The 20947-nt window shown below is 39.4% G+C and overlaps 2 protein-coding genes across 5 annotated transcripts in view; both read left to right on the top strand.

Annotated features, from left to right (window-relative positions):
* HORMAD1 (HORMA domain containing 1) overlaps nucleotides 1-630 on the top strand; it is a 48334-nt gene extending 47704 nt beyond the window's left edge. Inside the window, exon 15 of the mRNA XM_023213628.1 lies at nucleotides 495-630. Coding sequence (XP_023069396.1) covers nucleotides 495-512 — 18 coding nt within the window. The 3' untranslated portion in view covers nucleotides 513-630. The remainder of the gene's footprint in view (nucleotides 1-494) is intronic.
* GOLPH3L (golgi phosphoprotein 3 like) overlaps nucleotides 527-20947 on the top strand; it is a 53424-nt gene continuing 33003 nt past the window's right edge. Inside the window, exons 1-2 of one of the 4 annotated variants that reach the window (XM_023213636.1) lie at nucleotides 527-664; nucleotides 3011-3205. In XM_023213636.1, coding sequence (XP_023069404.1) covers nucleotides 3023-3205 — 183 coding nt within the window. In that variant the 5' untranslated portion in view covers nucleotides 527-664; nucleotides 3011-3022. The other 3 variants (XM_023213635.1, XM_023213634.3, XM_023213633.2) reach the window with 3 other exon arrangements.

The raw sequence follows: 20947 nt of genomic DNA, 5'->3' as shown, positions 1-20947 counted from the left end.
CTAGTTCCAGCCTTGCCTGCTTTCTTTGCTTTAGAAAAAGGAAGACTTAAAACTTGGTCTCTTTGCTTCTTGTAGTTTCAGCAGCCATATTCCAAAAACATACACTATCCATGGGTTTGTCAGTAATAAACGCTATAGGGAATGCTGGTAGGTGTGCGATGGAGAAATGTATTCATCCTGTTTAAGGTTAACCATATAAACGTACACAAACTGACCCAGATCATGTTTTTCTGGAACAGTCAAGTCAAGGATAAACTGACTGCCAGAAACAACCAGTGTAAAAATATTTATTTATTCTTAGCTGTATTGCTTGGATCCCAACACATCTCACTTAATTGTCCCAGTATATGCTACTACAGCAACACACCTGCTACACTGAAATTGACCAACAGAAACCTTTCGAGATTGGCAGCCTATATTAGCTCACTCAGCGCCTGGATTGGCTGGTTTAATGGGGGTGGGGAGCGCAGCCCTCTTTCCTCTCTTCCACCAAGGTTTCTTCATTGGATTGACCAGCTGTCAGGTTGAACGCAAACCTGCCTCCTTTTGGTGGTGTTTGTCTGGATCGCAACAGAATAGCTGGGGGAGAGCCTCCCACCATGAGCTCCGATTGGCGGGACTCAACCTTGGTGATTTCTGATTGGCCCAATGAAGAAACACCAAGGTAGGTTGCCTAGTGATCCTGAGGAAGCTGATGTGTTATTCCTTTTCTGCATCGAAGGATCAGGAAGTTTGTGCTCTCTGCGTGGAAGTTTTTCACCTACTAGGACGGGGGTGGGGTGGGGGGAACAGGTGGCCCCCTAAAATACAGCACAAGCTACAGCCTGCGTCCAGCCATAACCCAGGAGTAACATCAGGTAAGCAACGAGAAAATTACATTTCCTAACGTCCCTTCCCCACCCCCCAAAAAAAACCTCTAATTTTTAAAATTATTATTTTATGGGGAGGGAAAGGTTTTTATTCATTTGGGCCATTTGTTTTCTTTCAAGTAGGAATTTTAACTAGTAAATGTCCAGGTGAAACTAATTTCTCAAAGAAACCGCCCCACCCCCTCACCCCCACCCCCGCCCCGCTAAGGTTTAAAGTTTCTTGGATTGGTTTAGGAAATAGTCCCTATTCACAGTGCCAGATAGGCTTAGTGCCCTTAAGCATTTATTTCATGGTTCTCTTCCTCCTTCGCTCTTCCCACCTCCCATAACAAATAATATTTGAATTATACCCTTGTACAAAAAACTTTTGTAGCTCACTTCATTTGTATTTCTATTTTAAATATTCATATGCACTTCTGAGTATTCATTTTAATCAATATACGTTTATCGAGCAATTACAACGTTAAAGACACTGCTAGTTGCTATGGAGAGTATAAAAACCCAAGAAGACAATATCCCTGTTCTCAAGAAGTTTACAGTTGAGAAACAGCTATACCAAGAGAAAGACTATAATAAATACTTTAAAGGAAGTGAGTATAAATAAAGCTCTGTGAAAGTACAGCTGAAGGAGTGGCCATGAGACATGTAGGTAATAGAAAAGAGGAAGTCACTTAAAGGCCTTCACAAGGCCTTTAAAGAATGGGTAGAAGGTAGAGAGGAAGAGAAAAGAGTGAGGACCCCAGCAAGTACAGAAGAGCAGAAGCAGAAAGAAAGCATGAGACGTTTTTGAGAAAAAGTTTGGCAACAGTACTTATGGGGAGTAATGGGAAATATTGCTAGAGGAGTAGAAACGAGTCCAGTCATAGCAGCTATTAAATACCATTATTTTGATATTGAAAAAGATACTCCTTTATATAATTGTTGATTTTAAATACTTGTATATTATCTTAAAAACTGATTTGTCTAGGTTTATATAAAATAAAGTATGCTAACTATAAACTTTATCACAAATGATTTAGTGCAGTTTCTTTTGACTGTAAACATAGAATAAAAGACATGTTCTTTGATTTTTTTTAAAAAAAAAATTGAGAACGAATTTGTTAATCTTTCAACACTCTCTTGCCAGTAATTTTTGTTTGCAGCTCCTTGTGTATTTGCAAGATATGGCTAGCCAGGACTAGAGCTGCTAAGTTTACTGACTGTGGAATTACTACACATGATTTTCTGAATGTTATTGTCTAGACTTGTGATCTCCAAAGTGAGTACATGAAATGAGTTATTAAGGTATGGGAAGGAAATCTAGAACATGTATTTCTATTTAGTTTTTCATATTCTTTTTTACTTTCTTTTTTTTTTGTGTATGTTTTATGATGTAGTACCATTGAATGTTTATACAAATTAGATACAAATTATTATATGCATTTTGGGGCTGGATGCTCACAATTTTTTGTTGTTCCATCTTACTTAACTTGGGATCCATTTTGTGAAAGAGGAGTGACAATGGTGGACATTCACTCCTTCTTTATAGATTATGCAGAAAAAATCAGCAGGCTTGGCTGGGCCCGGTGGCTCATGCCTGTAATCCTAGCACTTTGGGAGGCCCAGGCAGGCAGATCACTTGAGGTCAGGAGTTTGAGAACAGCCTGGCCAACATGGTGAAACCCTGTCTCTACTAAAAATACAAAAATTAGACAAGTGTGGTGGCACACACCTGTAATCCCACTACTCAGGAGGCTGAGGCACAAGAATCCCTTGAACCTGGGAGGCAGAGGTTGCAGTGAGCCAACATCGCACCACTGCACTCGAACCTGGGCAATAGAGTGAGACTCCCTCTCTAGAAAAAATAAGAAGAAGAAAAAGAAAAGAAGAAGTCACCAGGCTTGAAAGATGATCATTTATACTGGACTTTAGAATTACTCATTTGATCTTTTGTCAGTGCCATCTGTGAAGTCCAAGCTATTGTACTTTGGAAAAGATACTGTATTACCCACCCATTTTTTCTGGTCATTACTCCTTCCTTTCTTTCTATATTTAAATCTGTAAATATTTCCTATTTGTATACATGTTTAGTGTGCATGTATGAATATGTGATTTATTTACATAAGCATACATATGTATTTTTTTTTCACCACTCCCTCCAGAAACAGGTGAGAATGACCACTTTAACTCACCGGGCCCGTCGCACTGAAGTAAGCAAGAACTCTGAAAAGAAGATGGAAAGTGAGGAAGACAGTAATTGGGAGAAAAGTCCAGACAATGAAGATTCTGGAGACTCTAAGGATATCCGCCTTACTCTTATGGAAGAAGTATTGCTTCTAGGACTAAAAGATAAAGAGGTAATGCAATTAGGTTTGCTAGGCTATCTCAAAGACTATTAAATATTGGAATGTTTTAGGAAGTAATCTAATGGAATATATTTAATACTAAATTGGTCTTAGAATTGTGCTCCAACCATCTGAAAGATGGAGGAGTTGGGACAGTGACTGTTACTTGGAGGGTAAAAATCCAGAAGTATAATTACGTGAAGTGTATTTAATTCAAAATTACTCCAAAATTTTAGAAGATATAGGAGAGGAGGATATAGTGTAAAGTTTTGTACTTGTAGTTTCCCAAGTCAGATTAAAGGCAAAGTAATAACCCCTTATTAAAGTAAGAAAGAGGGCCCACACATCGAAGTCTTCTTCAGCTTTGAGGAGAAATAGTCTTTTTTTTTTTTTTTTTGAGACGGAGTCTCGCTCTGTCGCCCAGGCTGGAGTGCAGTGGCCCGATCTCAGCTCACTGCAAGCTCCGCCTCCCAGGTTTAGGCCATTCTCCTGCCTCAGCCTCCGGAGTAGCTGGGACTACAGGCGCCCGCCACCTCGCCCGGCTAGTTTTTTGTATTTTTTAGTAGAGACGGGGTTTCACAGTGTTAGCCAGGATGGTCTCGATCTCCTGACCTCGTGATCCGCCCGTCTCGGCCTCCCAAAGTGCTGGGATTACAGGCTTGAGCCACCGCGCCCGGCCGAGAAATAGTCTTTTAAATGAAAAGACAAGGAACATGTGTGATTAGCTGCCTTACAGAAATAAACAATTGGTAGGTTTCTTATAGCAGAAATAATTTTTTTTTTCCTCGTGCATCTTTATAAGTCAAATATCAACAATTGGATCGGGCACGGTGGCTCACGCCTATAATCCCAGCACTTTGGGGAGCCGAGGTGAGTGAATCACTTGGGGCCAGGAGTTCAAGACTAGCCTGGCCAACATGGTGAAACCCCGTCTCTACTCAAAAATATAAAAATTAGCCATGTGTGGCGGCTTGTGCTTATAATCCCAGCTACTCGGGAGGCTGAGGCAGGAGAATCGCTTGAACCTGGAAGGCGGAGGTTGCAATGAACCAAGATTGCACTACTGCATTCCAGCCTGGACAACAGAATGACCCTGTCTCAAAACAAAACAAAACAAAACAAAACAAAAATATATATATATATATATATATAATATATAACTACACACACACACACATAAACAATAGACGATTATTTTAATTTTTAAAAATTTTTAAAAATAATTTTAGCTTTTGCCTTTTTTCCCTAAATGTCTCCTTATTTAATGGAACATTTATTTTCTAGTACAGTTAGTCTTTAGATCCTGAGTCTTGTGATATAACCAATAGTTTTCCTGGCTTGTCTACTACTAGTATACATCATCATCCTTCATTTGTAACTTTTTACTGTGTTTTCTTATCACACTATTCCCTCATGAAGAAGTTACGAAGGTAACATTTTAAACAATCTGCTTTCTTTCCGGAAAGCCTTAGTAAATAACCCCCCTACACACACACACACACACACACAGAGGTGTATTTATTACTGGCCTCAGTTTTGAAAACATAAAATTAGAATGTTATTTTAGATTTTAAAAATACTAAATTTGGCTTTGATAATTATCCTTAGCTAGAAGTAAATTGGCTGCATACAAGTAGTAACAGCTCTTCTTTTCTACATCAATTTTTCGACTTGGGAATACCATTGTTGTTTAGATTTTGCCTTTCATTTATTTACTATTTTCCTTTTTACTTTTTTTCTTGTTAAATTAACAACTTGAACAAAATTTACAAGACCAGTTATAATCTGTGTATTGTTAAAACTAATATTAGAGACATGCTTATTGTGTACGTGGCCAAGATGTATGTATATCAGAAATTCTTGCCCAGAAATATGTTTTCCTGTTTGCTGAGAAGTTGATGAGGCTTCAGTTTTATAAAAGGCAAATAAGCGAAAAGGCAAAACTAGCTCTCCAAGAGAATGTCAGAATAGGACTGAAGATTAGGTGGTATAAATACTCTTTTGAGACGTTTACACATTACCTAGGAAACAGTCACTGACTGTATAAAAAGAGGATATAGAACTAAAAGCTATTTTGTTTTTTTAGCTTTGAATAGAATGATTAATTTCCTGCTGGCCTTATGCACTGGAATTTTTGCTTTTGAGCTTGTCTTCATGTGTTTATAATGGTTAATATAAATTTTAGGAAATAGAATAAAAAATAAAGCAGCTCATTGAGAGCTATGGCCATGGACCGTACTTGATATATTGGTGAGATACTGTACAAAATGAGCAGATGGCTGGATACAGTGGCTAATGCCTGTAATCCCAACACTGGGGAAGCCAAGGTGAGAGGATTGCTTGGGCGCAGGAGTTCAAGACCAGCCTGGGCAACATGGTGAGAACCCATCACTACAAGAAATTTAAAACAAAAAAATTAGCTGGGCATGGTGGCACATGCCTGAAGTCCTAGCTACCCAGGAGGCTGAGTCAAGAGGATTGCTTGAGCCTGGGAGGTCGAGGCTTCAGTAAATCGAGATTATGCCACTGCACTCCAGCCTGAACAACAGAGCGAGGCCTCAAAAAATAAGTAAATAAATATTAACCACCTTTTGAATTGCTCTAATTTTATTTTTGAGGATAGTTAACAAATATTTAGCTTTCATTTGGCTCAGGAAGAATAAAAGACAGTAAATCCTTAGGTGTGAATGAATAGGTCAAACCTTTTATCTAAGTAATAGTAGTTACAAAAGGCCAGTTACATAACTATCTCTAAAAATATTAAATTGATCTCCAACTGTACTTATTTTTTTCTTATCTTGCAAACTATCAATAGATTAATCAATATTTTGTGTGATTGAGGACACCCATTATGTGCTTAACATTATGCTAAATATTAATACTAAGGTAAATATAAAATAGTGTAGTATATGGTGCCTGCCTTCGAGAAACTTGCATTCTAGCTGAAGAGACAAAAAGATGCATACTTTTTAAAAGTTAAGTAACCTGAAGGTCCATCAACAGCAGAATGGATAAAAATGAATCATCAAAAAAAAAAGAATCATCCATTTGTTGAGTATAAATATGTTTTCTATACAGAGTGAAAATGAACATTATTATACAACATGTGTATTTCTCGTGTTCAATAAAGAAAACCAAACACAAAAATATACATACTGTATGATTCCATTTATATGACATTCAAAAAACTATTGTATTTGAGGTTGCATATTTAGGTGGTATAATTATAAAAAAAATCAAGCCAGGAATTACTATAGTTTTTAGAATAGTGGTTATCTTTTTGTAAGGGATAGGGGAAGGAAAAGGGTGTTAGTAATTAGGAAGGAAAATGAAGAGGATTTCTAGATAGTAACAATTTTCTGTTTCTGGACCTAGAGGAAGTTTATTAGTTTTGTTTTTGTTTTTGAGACAGGGTCTCGCTCTGCTGCCCAGGTTGGAGTGCAGTGGCACAATCTCAGCTCACTGCAACCTCTGCCTTCCGGGTTCAAGCAATTCTCCTGTCTCAATTTCCTGAGTAGCTGGGATTACAGGCGCCCACCAACATGCCTTACTTGTTTTTGTATTTTTAGTAGAGATGGGGTTTCACCACATTGGTCAGACTGTCTTGAACTCCTGACCTCTCAGGTGACCCGTCCACCTTGGCCTCCCAAAGGGCTGGAATTATAGGTGTGGCCTCCCAAAGTGCTGGGTTTACAGGCATAAGCCACTGTTCCCAGCCTTTTTTATTTATTTGTTTGTTTGTTTGTTTTTGATACGGAGTCTTGCTCTGTCCCTCCTGGCTAATTTTTGTATTCTTAGTAGGGACAGGTTTTCACCATGTTAGCCAGGCTAGTCTCGAACTCCTGATCCCAAGTGATCCACCCGCCTTGGCCTCCCAAAGTGCTAGGATTACAAGCATGAGCCACTACACCTGGGCCATAGATCTTCACTTTGGAATAATTAAGCTTTTTAGTTTTGTTTTGTTTATTCTTCTGTGTGTGCATTATATTTCACAATGCAAAAGATTTTTTTTTTTTAAGTAAACAACAATGAAAAGCAAGTTTTTTGCATGTTAGAATGAGCCAAGGGAGTTAGAGAGAGGAGAAACCATCATGGGACAGAGTCTTCCGGGGAAGAATAGAAAAAGGCAGTAAAACAAGCCCCGCCTTTAAAAATGGGAGGATTAACATGAATGGAGAAAAGGAAACACGTTCTGGATGAGGGAACCTGAGTGAGCAAAGGTATCATGAGCTTGATGAGTTTGGGAGATAACTGAGTAGGCCAGTGTGACTGAAGTAGGTGGAGAACAATGGGATTCAAAATCAGTAAATTTGATTTGGACCAGATTATAGATTTTGTTACCAGGTAGAGACTTTTAGACTCTTTCCTTTAGGGAAAAGAGAATCAGCCTAATGAAAACAGCAAAGCCCATTTAATTTTTGTGTCCAAATTAGGACTTAATGACATTTTTATGTTCTTTGTGAGTATATGTTTTAATGTGTATATAATGGCTTATTTTACGTGAGGTTTATGACAAGTCAAAAAAAAGAAAAAATCCTAAATGTTAAATTTTGTGTCCCAAACTCCCAAACTTTTACTGGAGAGTTCCCTAAGATCCTCTGTTTAGAATCCAATATTATCATTTTTTTTTTTAGAAACTATGTCTCTTTCAAGCAGGCACAGTGGCTTCTGTCTGTAATCCCAGCACTTTGGGAGACAGAAGGATTGCCTGAGGCCAGGAATTCCAGACCAACCTGAGCAACATAGTGAGACCTCATCTCTGCAAAAAATATAAAAATTAGCCTGGCATGGTGTCACACACCTGTAGTTTCAGCTACTTGGGAGGCTGAGGTGAGAGGATTGCTTGAGCCCAGGAGTTAAAGGCTGGAGTGAGCCTATGATTGTGCCACTGTACTCCTACCTGGATGACAGAGTGAGACCCTGTCTTAAAAGAAAAAAATAAAATTATTCTGAGGGATAGCTACCACAGACCAGTTTTAAAATATTAAGCATCTGGCCGGATGCAGTGGCACACATCTATAATCCCAGCACTTTGGGAGGTTTGAGGCGGGCAGATCACTTGAGGCCAGGAGTTTGAGACCAGCCTGGCCAACATGGCAAAATCCCATCTCTACCAAATTAAAAAAAAAAGCATTAGCCGGGCATGGTGGCATGCACCTGTAATCCCAGCTGTGCTGATGGGAGAATCTCTTGAACCTAAGAGGTGGAGGCTGCAATATGCCAAGATCACACTACTGTACTCTAGCCTGGGTGATAGAGTAAGACAGCCTCAAAAAATATTAATTAAATTAAATATTAAGCATCATTGTCTTATGAAAAACAATCAATAAATTTAAATATAATTTGAAGAGTGTAACCTTTCAAGCACAGTTAAAATTAGATACTATCTCAGTTCAATAACACTGACCTCAACTGAGAAAGTAAACACTGAGCATGAGCCTGACCAAAATAAAATAGGTTTATCTCCTGTTGAAATCAGGAATCTGCTTATTTGTTATTATTGCCTTTGGTAAGAGTTTTGATATAGATTATTAACTCATGAACAGTGTTTTAATTGACTTGCTAATGTGTAAAATTTTTCATTTATTAGAATCTTTTATTAAGTTACCTATAAGGGGAGTGAGCCTATTAATGCTTTTGACTCCTAGTGATCTTTTCATTTCTCATCTATTCAATTTGTGGGTAATGTTTTCCAACTGTCCTCTCTTTCTTGGAAAACTTTCTCCTAGTAATGCCATTTATTGAATACTTACTACTTACTGTGAAAGAAAAGCTTTTCATCATATTTCTCATGTCACTGTAGTAAAAACTGGCGAAAGTATTATCCTTTGGAAATATGGAAATACATTTTCACTTATTTGTTTAATCACCAAAAATTTTATTGAATGCTTCATGTGTCATAGAAAGAGAGAACAAAAACAATTGTCCCTGCTTTTGAGGTCAATTTATGATTTAGTGGCGTAGGGATGGTTGGAGATATTGGGAGTAGAAGCCAGAAAGTCAGCAGACCATTTCAGAACAACGTGATATGTGTGTAACTGTGTTCTCAGTAGGAAGGAAACACAGAGGAAAAGCATGTAAATCAGATGGATGCTGGGAAGGAGCAGTAGGAGAGGGAAGGAGAAGGAAGGAGAAGAGGGAAGGAGAAGGAAGGAGAAGAGGGAAGGAGAGGGAAGGAGAAGGAAGGAGAAGAGATGTTGGGAAAGACTTAGAGGAGGTGATAACTCTTTTTTGTTTGTTTGTTTGTTTGTTTGAGACGGAGTCTCAATGCAGTGGTGTGATCTCGGCTCACTGCAACCGCCATCTCCCGGGTTCAAGTGATTCTGCTTCCTCAGCCTCCCAAGTAGCTGGTATTATATGCACCTGCCACCACCCCAGGCTCATTTTTGTATTTTTGTAGAGACAGGGTTTCACCAGGTTGGCCAGGCTGGTCTCAAATTCCTGACCTCAGGTGATACAACCACCTCGGACTCCCAAAGTGCTGGGATTACAGGTGTGAGCCAGCACACCCAGCCGGGAGGTAATAACTCTTAACTGGAATAAGAGTGAGCAGTCTGTAAAGAGACAGGTTCTAGGAAAAAAGAACATCAACTGGATGTTTGTAATAATTTCAGTAATTTGCAACTGGAATAACCGTAGATATTTGAAAGCATCCCATCTCCTTTTAATGAATTCCAGTGTTTTAAAACTTAATTATCAGAGCTGAACATCCAGTTACATGCTTTATTGTTTAACTTTTCTAAAATTGTGAAATACAGTGTATCCAGAAAATTGTATAAAGTACAATGTAAAGTTTAACAAGTAGTTTGAAAGCCAACAGTCATGTAATCACCAATAGAACAATATCAGCAACCTGGAAGGCTTCTCTTATGCCTGCCCTAATCACATGCTGCCCACCTCCCTGTAGTTTTGACATGTATGTATATCCCTAAACAATATATTTTAGTTTTACCTGTTTTTAAACTCTGTTTTATTGGGTTAATATTTTAGTGTATTCTTTTATCAGTATAATGTTTGTGAGATTTATCCATGTTGCATATAATTTAATTTAATACAGTTCATTGTGATTAATATTTCATTATGTGAATATACTACTATTCATTCTATGGGTTAGTGCACATTCAAGAGTTCATTATGAACAGTGCTGCTAAGATTCTCCTGGTACTTGTCAGTTATCTTTTTTCAAACAATCCACTATTATCCACTATATGTATGGGAATTATACGTATGAAATTCATGTGTATTTTTAATTATAAAGTATGTTAATGCTATGCTTTTTCAAGCTGCTGATGATCCTCCATCAGGTATAGTTCATCTTTATTAGCAATAGGAGATTAGATTCTAATTAAAAGATTAGAAAAAAACTTTTTTTAAGCTGGTAAAAAATTCACTACACTAATCAAAAAGTTTTTTTGTTTTTTTTTTTGAGACAGAGTTTCGCACTTCTTGCCCAAGCTGGAGTGCAGTGGCACTATCTTGGCTCACTGCAACTTCTACCTCCCGCATTCAAGTGATTCTCCTATATCAGCCTCCTGAGCAGCTGGGAATGCAGACATGCACCACCACGCCCGGCTAATTTTTTGTATTTTTAGTAGAAATGGGGTTTCACCACGTTAACCAGGCTGGTGTTGAACTCCTGACCTCAGGTGATCCACCCGCCTCAGCCTCCCAAAGTGCTGGGATTACAGGTGTGAGCCACCACACCCGGCCAAAAAAAGTTTTTAAAATTAGTCAGTCAATCAGTGTCCAACTTATCCATTATTGGCTATGAATGAAGAAAATTGCTCTCGTTAAAAAGTGATTCAATCCTAAAACATTTTATTATAATTAAAATATTAATAGCAGGCTGAGCAAAGAGCAAGACCTTGTCTTAAAAAAAAAAAAAAAATTAGGCCGGGCACGGTGGCTCAAGCCTGTAATCCCAGCACTTTGGGAGGTCGAGACGGGCGGATCACGAGGTCAGGAGATCGAGACCATCCTGGCTAACACAGTGAAACCCCGTCTCTACTAAAAAATACAAAAAAACTAGCCGGGTGAGGTGGCGGGCGCCTGTAGTCCCAGCTACTCAGGAGGCTGAGGCAGGAGAATGGCGTAAACCCGGGAGGCGGAGCTTGCAGTGAACTGAGATCCGGCCACTACACTCCAGCCTGGGCGACAGAGCGAGACTCCATCTCAAAAAAAAAAAAAAAAAAATTAAAAGTCTAATTTAAGTTACTACCTGGTCTTACCTTTTAGTTTCCTGATTGTGCGAAATGAACAATAAGTCTCCCATTAGTTACTGCAATTGTGAATAGGGCAACTGTATCAGATGGGCTTGTTTGTCAGGTTTTTTTTCTTTAAACATAAGCTGTTAAAAAAAAATTTTTAAACTTTTGTTTTTTATTATATCCAAGCATATTAACCCCAAATAACTATTTACTATTGTTATAAAAGGAAATAAACTGGAAGACCAAAGACCTGTTTTAATAGTAGGAAAACATAGCTTAAGCTATTTCATTAAGATCTTCTCCCTAATTCTCCCAACCCCCAAATGCACACAGTACTCTTCCAAAATATAAAATATCTAGTATTGATATTGAGACAAAGCTGCCCACTTGAATTTGGGATTTTGGCTGTAACCACTGTGCCTATAAACTTGCTGTCAGCCATTTCATCACTTTTGCCTCCATATTTTATGTTTGTATAATTTTCAAAACATTTTGTACTTTCCATTGTTTAATCCTGCAAGGCAGATATCATTCTGTTTATAGGAGTCAAAGTTAAATGATCATTTGAGCAATAAATTGTGGAATTTACATTCAAACTGACTCTGCAACTGGGCATGGTGTTTCACTGCCTGTATTCCCAGTGGTTTGGGAGGCCAAAGTGGGAGGATTACTTGAGGCCAGGAGTTCAAGACAAGCCAGGGCAACAAAGTGAGACCCAGTCTCTACAAAAAAATGAAAACTTAGCCCTGCGTGAACCTATAGTCCCAGCTACTCAGGAGGTTTAGGTAAGAGGATCACTTAAGCCCTGGAGTTTGAAGCTGCAGTGAGCTATGATCACACCACTGTGCTTCAGCCTGGGCCACAGAGCAAGACCCTGTCTCAAAACAGGAAAAACAAAACAAAAATAAATATCTGACTTTGCAGTTTAAAAAGGACATGCTGACTGGGTGCAGTAGCTCACACCTATAATCCTAGCACTTTGGGAGGCCAAGGCGGGCAGATCACAAGATCAGGAGTTCAAGACCAGCCTGGCCAATATGGTGAAACCCCCATCTCTACTAAAAATACAAAAAATAGCCAGGCGTGGTGGCATGTGCCTGTAATCTCAGCTACTCGGGAGGCTGAGGCAGGAGAATTGCTTGAACCAGGGAGACAGAAGTTGCAGTGAGGCCGAGGCCGCACCACTGCACTCTAGCCTGGGCAACAGAGCAAGATGCCGTCTCAAAAAAAAAAAAAAAAAGACATGCTTACAAAGCAAGTTTCACATGTTTCTCTATATTTCTTCCTGAAATAAAGAGAATTGTTCAGGATCATTAACTGTTTAGTGTGACCCAAATAGTTTCACCTCCTTGTACCCAAGGATTTTATCTTTTTTTTATTTATTTATTGAGACGGAGTCTCGTTCTGTTGCCCAGGCTAGAGTGCAGTGGTGGGATTTCAACCCACTGCAACCTCCACCTCCCATGTTCAAGCAATTCTCCTGCCTCAGCCTCCTGAGTAGCTGGGACTGTAAGGTGCCCGCCACCACGCCTGGCTGATTTTTTATTTTTAGTAGAGACAGGGTTTCACCATGTTGGCCAGGTTAGTCTCAAACTCCTGACCTTAAGTGATCAACCTGCTTTGGCATCCCAAAGTGCTGGGATTACAGGCGTAAGCCACTGCACCTGGCCAGATTCATATAGATTTTAATTTATGCCTCCTATTAAGATAAAAGATTATTGTTTCACAATAATATTTGGCATATGAGTTATTTTTCAAGTCTTATCCATATCTTTCTTGTTCAGATGTTTAATACCCCAGCAAAGCTCACTCTTGGAAAAAGATTTTGGGATCCTGTAAAAAAACATTAACTAGGCATCAATAATGTCAGAAAAAGGGAAAATCCTACTGTAAGGAATTCTGAATGGTTTTATTTTATTAGTTTTATTTTTACTTCAAATTTTCCATTCCATTGCTTCAAATATTAAGGAGGAAATAGGAAAATTCTATACATTATTTTTCTCTTCTCCTTTTTCAAACAAGATATTCTAGTCATAAAGGGCAACAAGTCCAAGTAAGAAGTTTGAATAACCCAACTGGCAAAAGGAAGATATGTTTAAAGAATAAGTAAATAATATTTAATTATAATTATCATATTATTGCCAAGCACGGTGACTCACGCCTGTAATCCCAGCACTTTGAGAGGCCGAGGCGGGTGGATCACCTGAGGTCAGGAATTCGAGACCAGCCTGGCCAACATGGTGAAACTCCATCTCTATTAATAATACAAAAATTAGCTGGGCATGGTGGTGCATGCCTGTAATCCCAGCTACTTGGGAGGCTGAGGCAGGAGAATTGCTTGAACCCGTGAGGCAGAGTTTGCAGTGAGCTGAGATCACGCCGTTGCACTACAGCCTGGGCAACAAGAGTGAAACTCTGTCTCCAAAAAAAAAATTAAAATAAAAATAATTCACATCAGAAGGTCTGGTGTACAAATAGTCATTATTTTTCTTGTCAGTTCACTCTTCAGCTATAGATTAGAACCCATGTCACATATCTTCCTTATGGAAGGAGGGAAAGACTATTATACTAAAAAGAGATAAATATGAATAAGTCAAATAGTGATTTGTTCTTGCATCTTAAAGCTTAAAACCAGGGGTGGGCATCGTGGCTCACACCTGTAATCTCAGCACTTTGGGAGGCTGAGACAGGAGGATTGCTTGAGCCCAGGAGTTTGAAACCAGCCTAGGCAACATAGTGAGACCCTGTCTCTAAAAATAAATGAAAAATTTAAAAAGCTTAAGACTAAATGAATAGACAGGCCTCTTCTAGATTTTTCTGTGAGAGTAGGATTGTATTAGTTTGCTAAAGATGCCGTGCGAAAATACCACAGACTTGGTGGCTTAAATGACACAAGTTAATTTTCTGGGGATTAGAAGTCCAAGATCAAGATTGATGGGTTTGGTTTCTTCTGAGGTTTCTCACCTTGCCCTGCAGACTTCTTGCTGTGTCCTCTATGCAAATGCCTTCCTGGTGTCTCTGTGTGTCCAAATTTCCTCCTCTCTAAAGAACACCAGTCAGATTGCTTTAGGGCCCACCATAACACCCTCATTTTTAACTTAATCACCTGTTTTGAAAGCCCTATCTCCAAAGACAGATGTATTCTGAGGTACTGGGGGCTATAACTGCAACATATGAAACTTGAGGGGACACAATTCAGCTCATAACAATGATTTAGAAAGATTTTAGATAAATAGGTTATGAAGATAATCGCAGTTATTTATGTACATCTGCCCAAAGGGCAGCTCACTCTCAGGAAGTATCATTAAATTGTCTAATGATGTAATTTTTTTTTCTTCAGTTCAAGTCAGTCAACATTTACTGAGTACCTTTTTTTTGAGACAGAGTCTCGCTCTGTCACCCAAGCTGGAGTGCAGCAGCATGATCTTGGCTCACTGCCTCTGCCTCCTGGGTTCAAGCAATTCTCGTACCTTAGCCTCCTGAGTAGCTGGGGTTACAGGCTCCCACCACCAAGCCCAGCTAATTATTTATTTATTTATTTATTTATTTATTTTTTGAGACAGAGTCTCGCTCTGTCGCCCAGGCTGGAGTGCAGTGGTGTGATCTCGGCTCACCGCAAGCTCCACCTCCCGAGTTCACGCCATTCTCCTGCCTCAGCCTCCCGAGTAGCTGAGACTACAGGCGCCCACCATCACGCCTGACTAATTTTTTGTATTTTTAGTAGAGACGGGGTTTCACCATGTTAGCCAGGATGGTCTTGATCTCCTGACCTCGTGATCCGCCCGCCTCGGCCTCCCAAAGTGCTGGGATTACAGGCGTGAGCCACCGCACCCGGTCAATTTTTGTATTTTTAGTAGAGATGGGGTTTCACCATGTTGCCCAGGCAGGTCGTGAACTCCTGGCCTCATGTGATTTGCATGCCTCGGCCTCCCAAAGTGCTGGGACTACAGGCATGAGCCACTGCACCCAGTCTTGAGTACTTCCTTGATGCAAGGCACTGAGAAAAGTAAGGAAAATATAAAAGTAAGATGCGCTTATCTTCCTACAGAAGCATAAGGATTTGATAGAGGAGAAGAGATATGTATACAATAACCATTATAGCTAGACACAGTATGTAAGTACTAGGAGAAAGGTACCAAAAAAGTGCTATAGGAACATGGAAGAGGAAGAAAGTCCGTGCCAGTTACTCTTTAATTTCTCTGTTTGCCCTTACCTATTCACAGTTGTCCAAGAGGTTTAAGGTAGGAATCGCAAATAGAAAAAAATACTGAATCAAAGGGTTTGAGGTTACTGTATTCTCTCTCTCTTTTTTTGTTTTGTTTTTTTTTTACTTATTTTTAAAAATTTGTCTAAGATATAAAAGTAATTTTATTACTTTTTAATATTTTAAAAGTGAAATACATTTACCCTAAGAAATTCAGGCAGAGATCTACATGTGAACACGTTTTTTTGTTTTCGTTTTTGTTTTTTGTTTTTTGTTTTTTGTTTTTGAGAAAGAGTCTGTCACCAAGGCTGGAGTGCAGTGGCACTATCAGGGCTCACTGAAGCCTCACCTTCCCCAGAAGCAGGTGATTCCTCTGCCTCAGCTTCCCGAGTAGCTGGAACTACAGCTGCAGGCCACCATGCCCAGCTAATTCTTTGTAATTTTTATAGAGATGGGATTTTGCCATGTTGCCCAGGCTGGTCTCAAACTCCTAGACTCAAGTGATCTACCTGCCTCGGCCTCCCAAAGTGCTGGGATTACAGGTGTGAGCCACTGCTCCTGGCCCTCCATGAGGACACTTACTGGGATGATAGAAGTGTTCCAGATCTTGCTTGGGGTGTCAGATAAGATGAATATATGCTTTTGTCAAAACTCATTGAACTTAACATCTATGCATTTCACTCTGTGTAAATTATACCTGTTTTTTTAAAGGTGTAAAGAAGAAAGTAAAAACCACCTGTAATCTTGCTTCCCAAAGATAACTACTGGTAAAATTGTAATATATATCCTTATAGACTGTTTTCAGTGCATATATATGTATACATAGATGCATAATTTTTTTTTTCTTTGAGACAGAGTCTTGCTCTGTCACTCAGGCTGGAGTTCAATGGTGCCTGCAGCTCACTGAAGCTCCACCTCCCAGGTTCAAGCAATTCTCGTGCCTCAGTCACCAGAGTAGATGGGATTACAGGCGACTGCCACCATGCCCATCTAATTTTTATATTTTCAGTAGAGATGGGGCTTTGCCATGTTGGCCAGGCTGGTCTCGAACTCATGGCCTCAAGTGATCCACCTGCCTCGGCCTCCCAGAGTGCTAGGATTATAGATGTGAGCCACCATGCCCAGCCATAGATACATAATTACCAAAATATTGATTATAATCAGACATGTTATTTTGTAGCCGCCTTTTTCCATGTATTATAATGTGGACATATTTTATGCCAATAAATATAAACATACCCCATTATTTTTAATGGTTTCATAGGATTCCATTGAATAAATGTATATTATTATTAACTTTAAGGTTAGTCTGCAACCTTCCTAAGGGCAGGACTGTGTTTTCCTGGCTTTCTAAGCCCCACTTTAACTGACTAACCTTATTTCTCACTGCTCAGTCTACTTACCACTCCAGTCCCATTTGTCCGTTTTACATATTCCTGCCATGTTTCCTTCCCATATTTTGTTTTAAAGCCCATCATAAATCCAGCACTGAACTTTACTTTCTCTGAATTCCCTTGCATTTATCATACCTCTCAGTGTGCTTAGTTACCATCTTTTATTTTCTGATCTTTTTATCAGCAGTGAATAAAAGCACAGGCTTTGGAATCAGACACATCTACATTCAAATCCCAGGTCTACCACTTATCAGCTATATGACTTGGGCTCCATTTTCACATTTTTTTCCTTCATTCTTATTTAATAGAGATAATATTGACTTAATAGTGCTGTTGTAGAATTAGATTAACTAATTTTTTTTTTTTTTAAGTTTTTGAGGCGGAGTTTCACCCTTGTTACCCAGGCTGGAGTGCAGTAGTGTGATCTCAGCTCACTACATTTGCCTCCTAGGTTCAAGTGGTTCTCCTGCCTCAGCCTCCCATGTAGCTGGGATTCCAGGCATCCACCACCATGCTGGCTAGTTTTTGTATTTTCAGTAGAGACGGGGTTTCCCCATGTTGCCCAATCTGGTCTTGAACTCCTGACCTCAGGTGATCCACCTGCCTCAGCCTCCCAAAGTGCTGGGATTACAGGCGTGAGCCACTGTGCCCAGCCTGATTATATAAAAATTTTAACTCAGAGCGTGACACATGTAAATGCTCAATAAATAATAATCGTTATTATTATGTTTTTGTTGTTGTTTAAACCCTTAGTCTTGGCTCTTAATTAAATGGTCATTTTCTTATGGCCAAAGAGACTTTAGTTGAATGCTGAGCATAAATAGCCACTTACATGCTTTGAAGTAAATATCTGTAGGATAGCCTTAAACTTTCAAAGCAGTAGTTTCTTATTTTTAGACTTGAAAATGATCAGTTGAATCAGCTCTTACAAACTGAGCAACCAATGGCCTGACCTTAGTTGTTGGAACAAGAGGGCACTGAAAAATGTTTCCTGGAAGAGAGCCTAACATAGTATTCTTAGTAATCTTTGTTTCAGTGGCCTCACACATAGGATGAAGAAAAAGTAAATACGATTGTTCACTATTTTCTTACTTAGATAATGTACCATCCTTTAAAAAATAACTATTAATTTACTTGGGGATATAATCGGGGGGATAGAAAACCCACTTGATATCTGAATCAGTTCTGTGTGGCTTCTAGGGATTTTAGATGAATTACTGAGGTGTAGAGGAAGAGTAACAGTTTATTTTGTTTTCATATACCTCTCTCTGGGTACTGGTGATAGTTCCAGAGTTGGAAATACATAAAAGAATTCTTGCAGTCTTAGATTTGCACTCTTTGCCATTGATACCTCCTTTCCATTCCCATTTTTGCTTCTTTATCTTATTACCTCCAATCTAAACTGTTGCAGAAGCATCCTATTGAAACTCACTACTTCTCTGGATTTTGTTCCCTCTGCTAAATAAGGAATCATTTCTGTGGAGTCTAGCTCTTAAATTAATCTGAATTAGGATTTGATAAAAATTTAGCAATAATTGCTGGGCATGGTGGCTCAAGCGTGTAATCCCAGCACTTTGGGAGGCCGAGACGGGCGGATCACGAGGTCAGGAGATCGAGACCATCCTGGCTAACACGGTGAAACCCTGTCTCTACTAAAAGATACAAAAAACTAGCCGGGCGAGGTGGCGGGCGCCTGTAGTCCCAGCTATTCGGGAGGCTGAGGCAGGAGAATGGCGTAAACCTGGGAGGTGGAGCTTGCAGTGAGCTGAGATCCGGCCACTGCACTCCAGCGCAGGCAACAGAGCGAGACACTGTCTCAAAAAAAAAAAAAAATTAGCAATAATCATTTTATTCTTTTTTTTTTAAATAAAGACAGAGTTTCACTGTGTTAGCCAGGCTGGTCTCAAACTCCCAGGCTCAAGTGATCTGCCTGCCTCAGCCTCCTGCAGTGTGGGGATTACAGGCGTGAGCCACCACACTTGGCCTTTTTATTTTTTATTTTTTTTGGTAACAGTCTCCACTCTGTTGCCCAGGCTGGAGTGCAGTGGCACAAAGATGACTCACTGCAGCCTCCCACTCTTGGGCTCAAGGGATACTCTGACCTCAGCCTCCCAAATAGCTGAGACTGCAGGCGTATGCCACCATGCCTGGCTAATTTTTTTTATTTTCTTGTAGAGACAGGGAGTTTCACTTTGTTGTCCAGGCTGGTCTCTAACTCGTGACCTCAAGCAGTCCTCCTCCTTTGGTCTCCCAAAGTGCTAGGATTGCAGGTGCGAGCCATTGCGCCCAGCCCATTTTGTTATTTCTAACCAGCTTTAATTTTGGCTAATTAACTTTTGAGATAAGATTTGTGGCTGCATGCAATTAAGTTTTGGGGGGTCTTTCATTTTGGTAATAGGTGAGGAACTTAAATGTCTGCCAGAAGACGAAATTCTAGATTTCATTTTCAAGTTTAATATAGAATTTCTGCCTAGTAGAATAGTGAGAAAACTGTGCTGTGATTTCTGAGCTTCTGTACATTGTTATTTGGGTAGTGCTTTGGGTTGGTCAAGTAGAATACTGCACACATACTACCACTGTCCATTCTATGTATGCATCTAATTGTACTATTTATGCTTATGTGACAAATCTTTCTCAGCACTATCACCCTTTTAACGTTTTCACTCATAAGAAAGATTTAAAGGAATAATACAGGTCTTAAAATTGTAAAGGTTCACACAAACTTATTTTTCCTGTTTGTTTTAGGAAAAAATGCTCTTGATAAAGAGTTTAAGGAATAGAGGGAAGTATAATTAACAACATAAAAAAAAAGAAGTCTTACTTCCCAGAAATACTATAAATATTGTTAAACTTTTGTTTGTTTGTTTGTTTTTGAGACAGAGCCTTGCTCCCTCGCCAGGCTGGATTTTGGGTCACGGCTCACTGCAACCTCTGCCTCCCAGGTTCAAGCAATTCTCCTGCCTCAGCCTCCCGAGAAGCTGGGACTACAGGAGTATACCACCACGCCAGCTAATTTTTTGTTTTTACTAGAGATGGGGTTTCACCATGTTGGCCAGGATGGTCGTCTTGATCTCTTGACCTTATGATCTGCCTGCCTCAGTGGCATGAGCCACCGCACCAAGCCAAACAACATTTTTTAGTTTAAAACATTCGTTTTTTCAAAATTACAAATAATTCAGACATACAAAAATGTGTGAAAAACAATATAATAAAATCTCATGTAACCAGCATCAACTCTCTATGCATACATTCAGATAAAGTAGAACAGATCTGGTGAATTATAGTTATAGAATAGAATATACATATTATGAGTCTCCACAGAATAAAAGTTATAATTTTAAAATTGGGAAGTAAGGTAATAAAATACGGAAAAGATATTAACTTGTATCTTTCATAATAAGGAGTAACTTAGACATTATCTAAAATTGAAACATCTAGGTTTTAAAAATGACCCCAACCTCTTAATAATCTCTTTTTTAAATCTTAAAAAGGAATTTATAGGACTTTTTTTTGGTTTTTTGTTTGTTTGTTTTGTTTTTGAGATGGAGTTTTGATCTTATTGGCCAGGCTGGAGTGTAATGGGGCGATCTTGGCTTACTGAAACCTTCGCCTCCCAGGTTCAAGTCATTCTCCTGCCTCAGCCTCCCGCGTAGCTGGGATTACAGGTATGTGCCACCACGCCCAGCTAATTTTGTATTTTTAGTAGAGACGAGGTTTCTCCATGTTGGTAAGGCTGGTCTCGAACTCCTGACCTCAGGTGATCCGCCCATATCAGCCTCCCAAAGTGCTGGGATTACAGGCATGAGCCACCGTGCCCAGCCACATTTCTCTTTAAAAAAATTTTTTTTTTCCTTTTTACTTGATAACCCATAGCCAACATCATAACATATCTCTTATAATAAAGAACTGTTTGAGGCCAGGTATGGTGGCTCATGCCTGTAATCCCAGC

This window comes from Piliocolobus tephrosceles, chromosome 1 (genome assembly GCF_002776525.5).
Source record: "Piliocolobus tephrosceles isolate RC106 chromosome 1, ASM277652v3, whole genome shotgun sequence".
NCBI classification, from domain to species: Eukaryota; Metazoa; Chordata; class Mammalia; order Primates; family Cercopithecidae; genus Piliocolobus; species Piliocolobus tephrosceles.
This window is presented reverse-complemented; position numbering and strand designations above follow the sequence as displayed.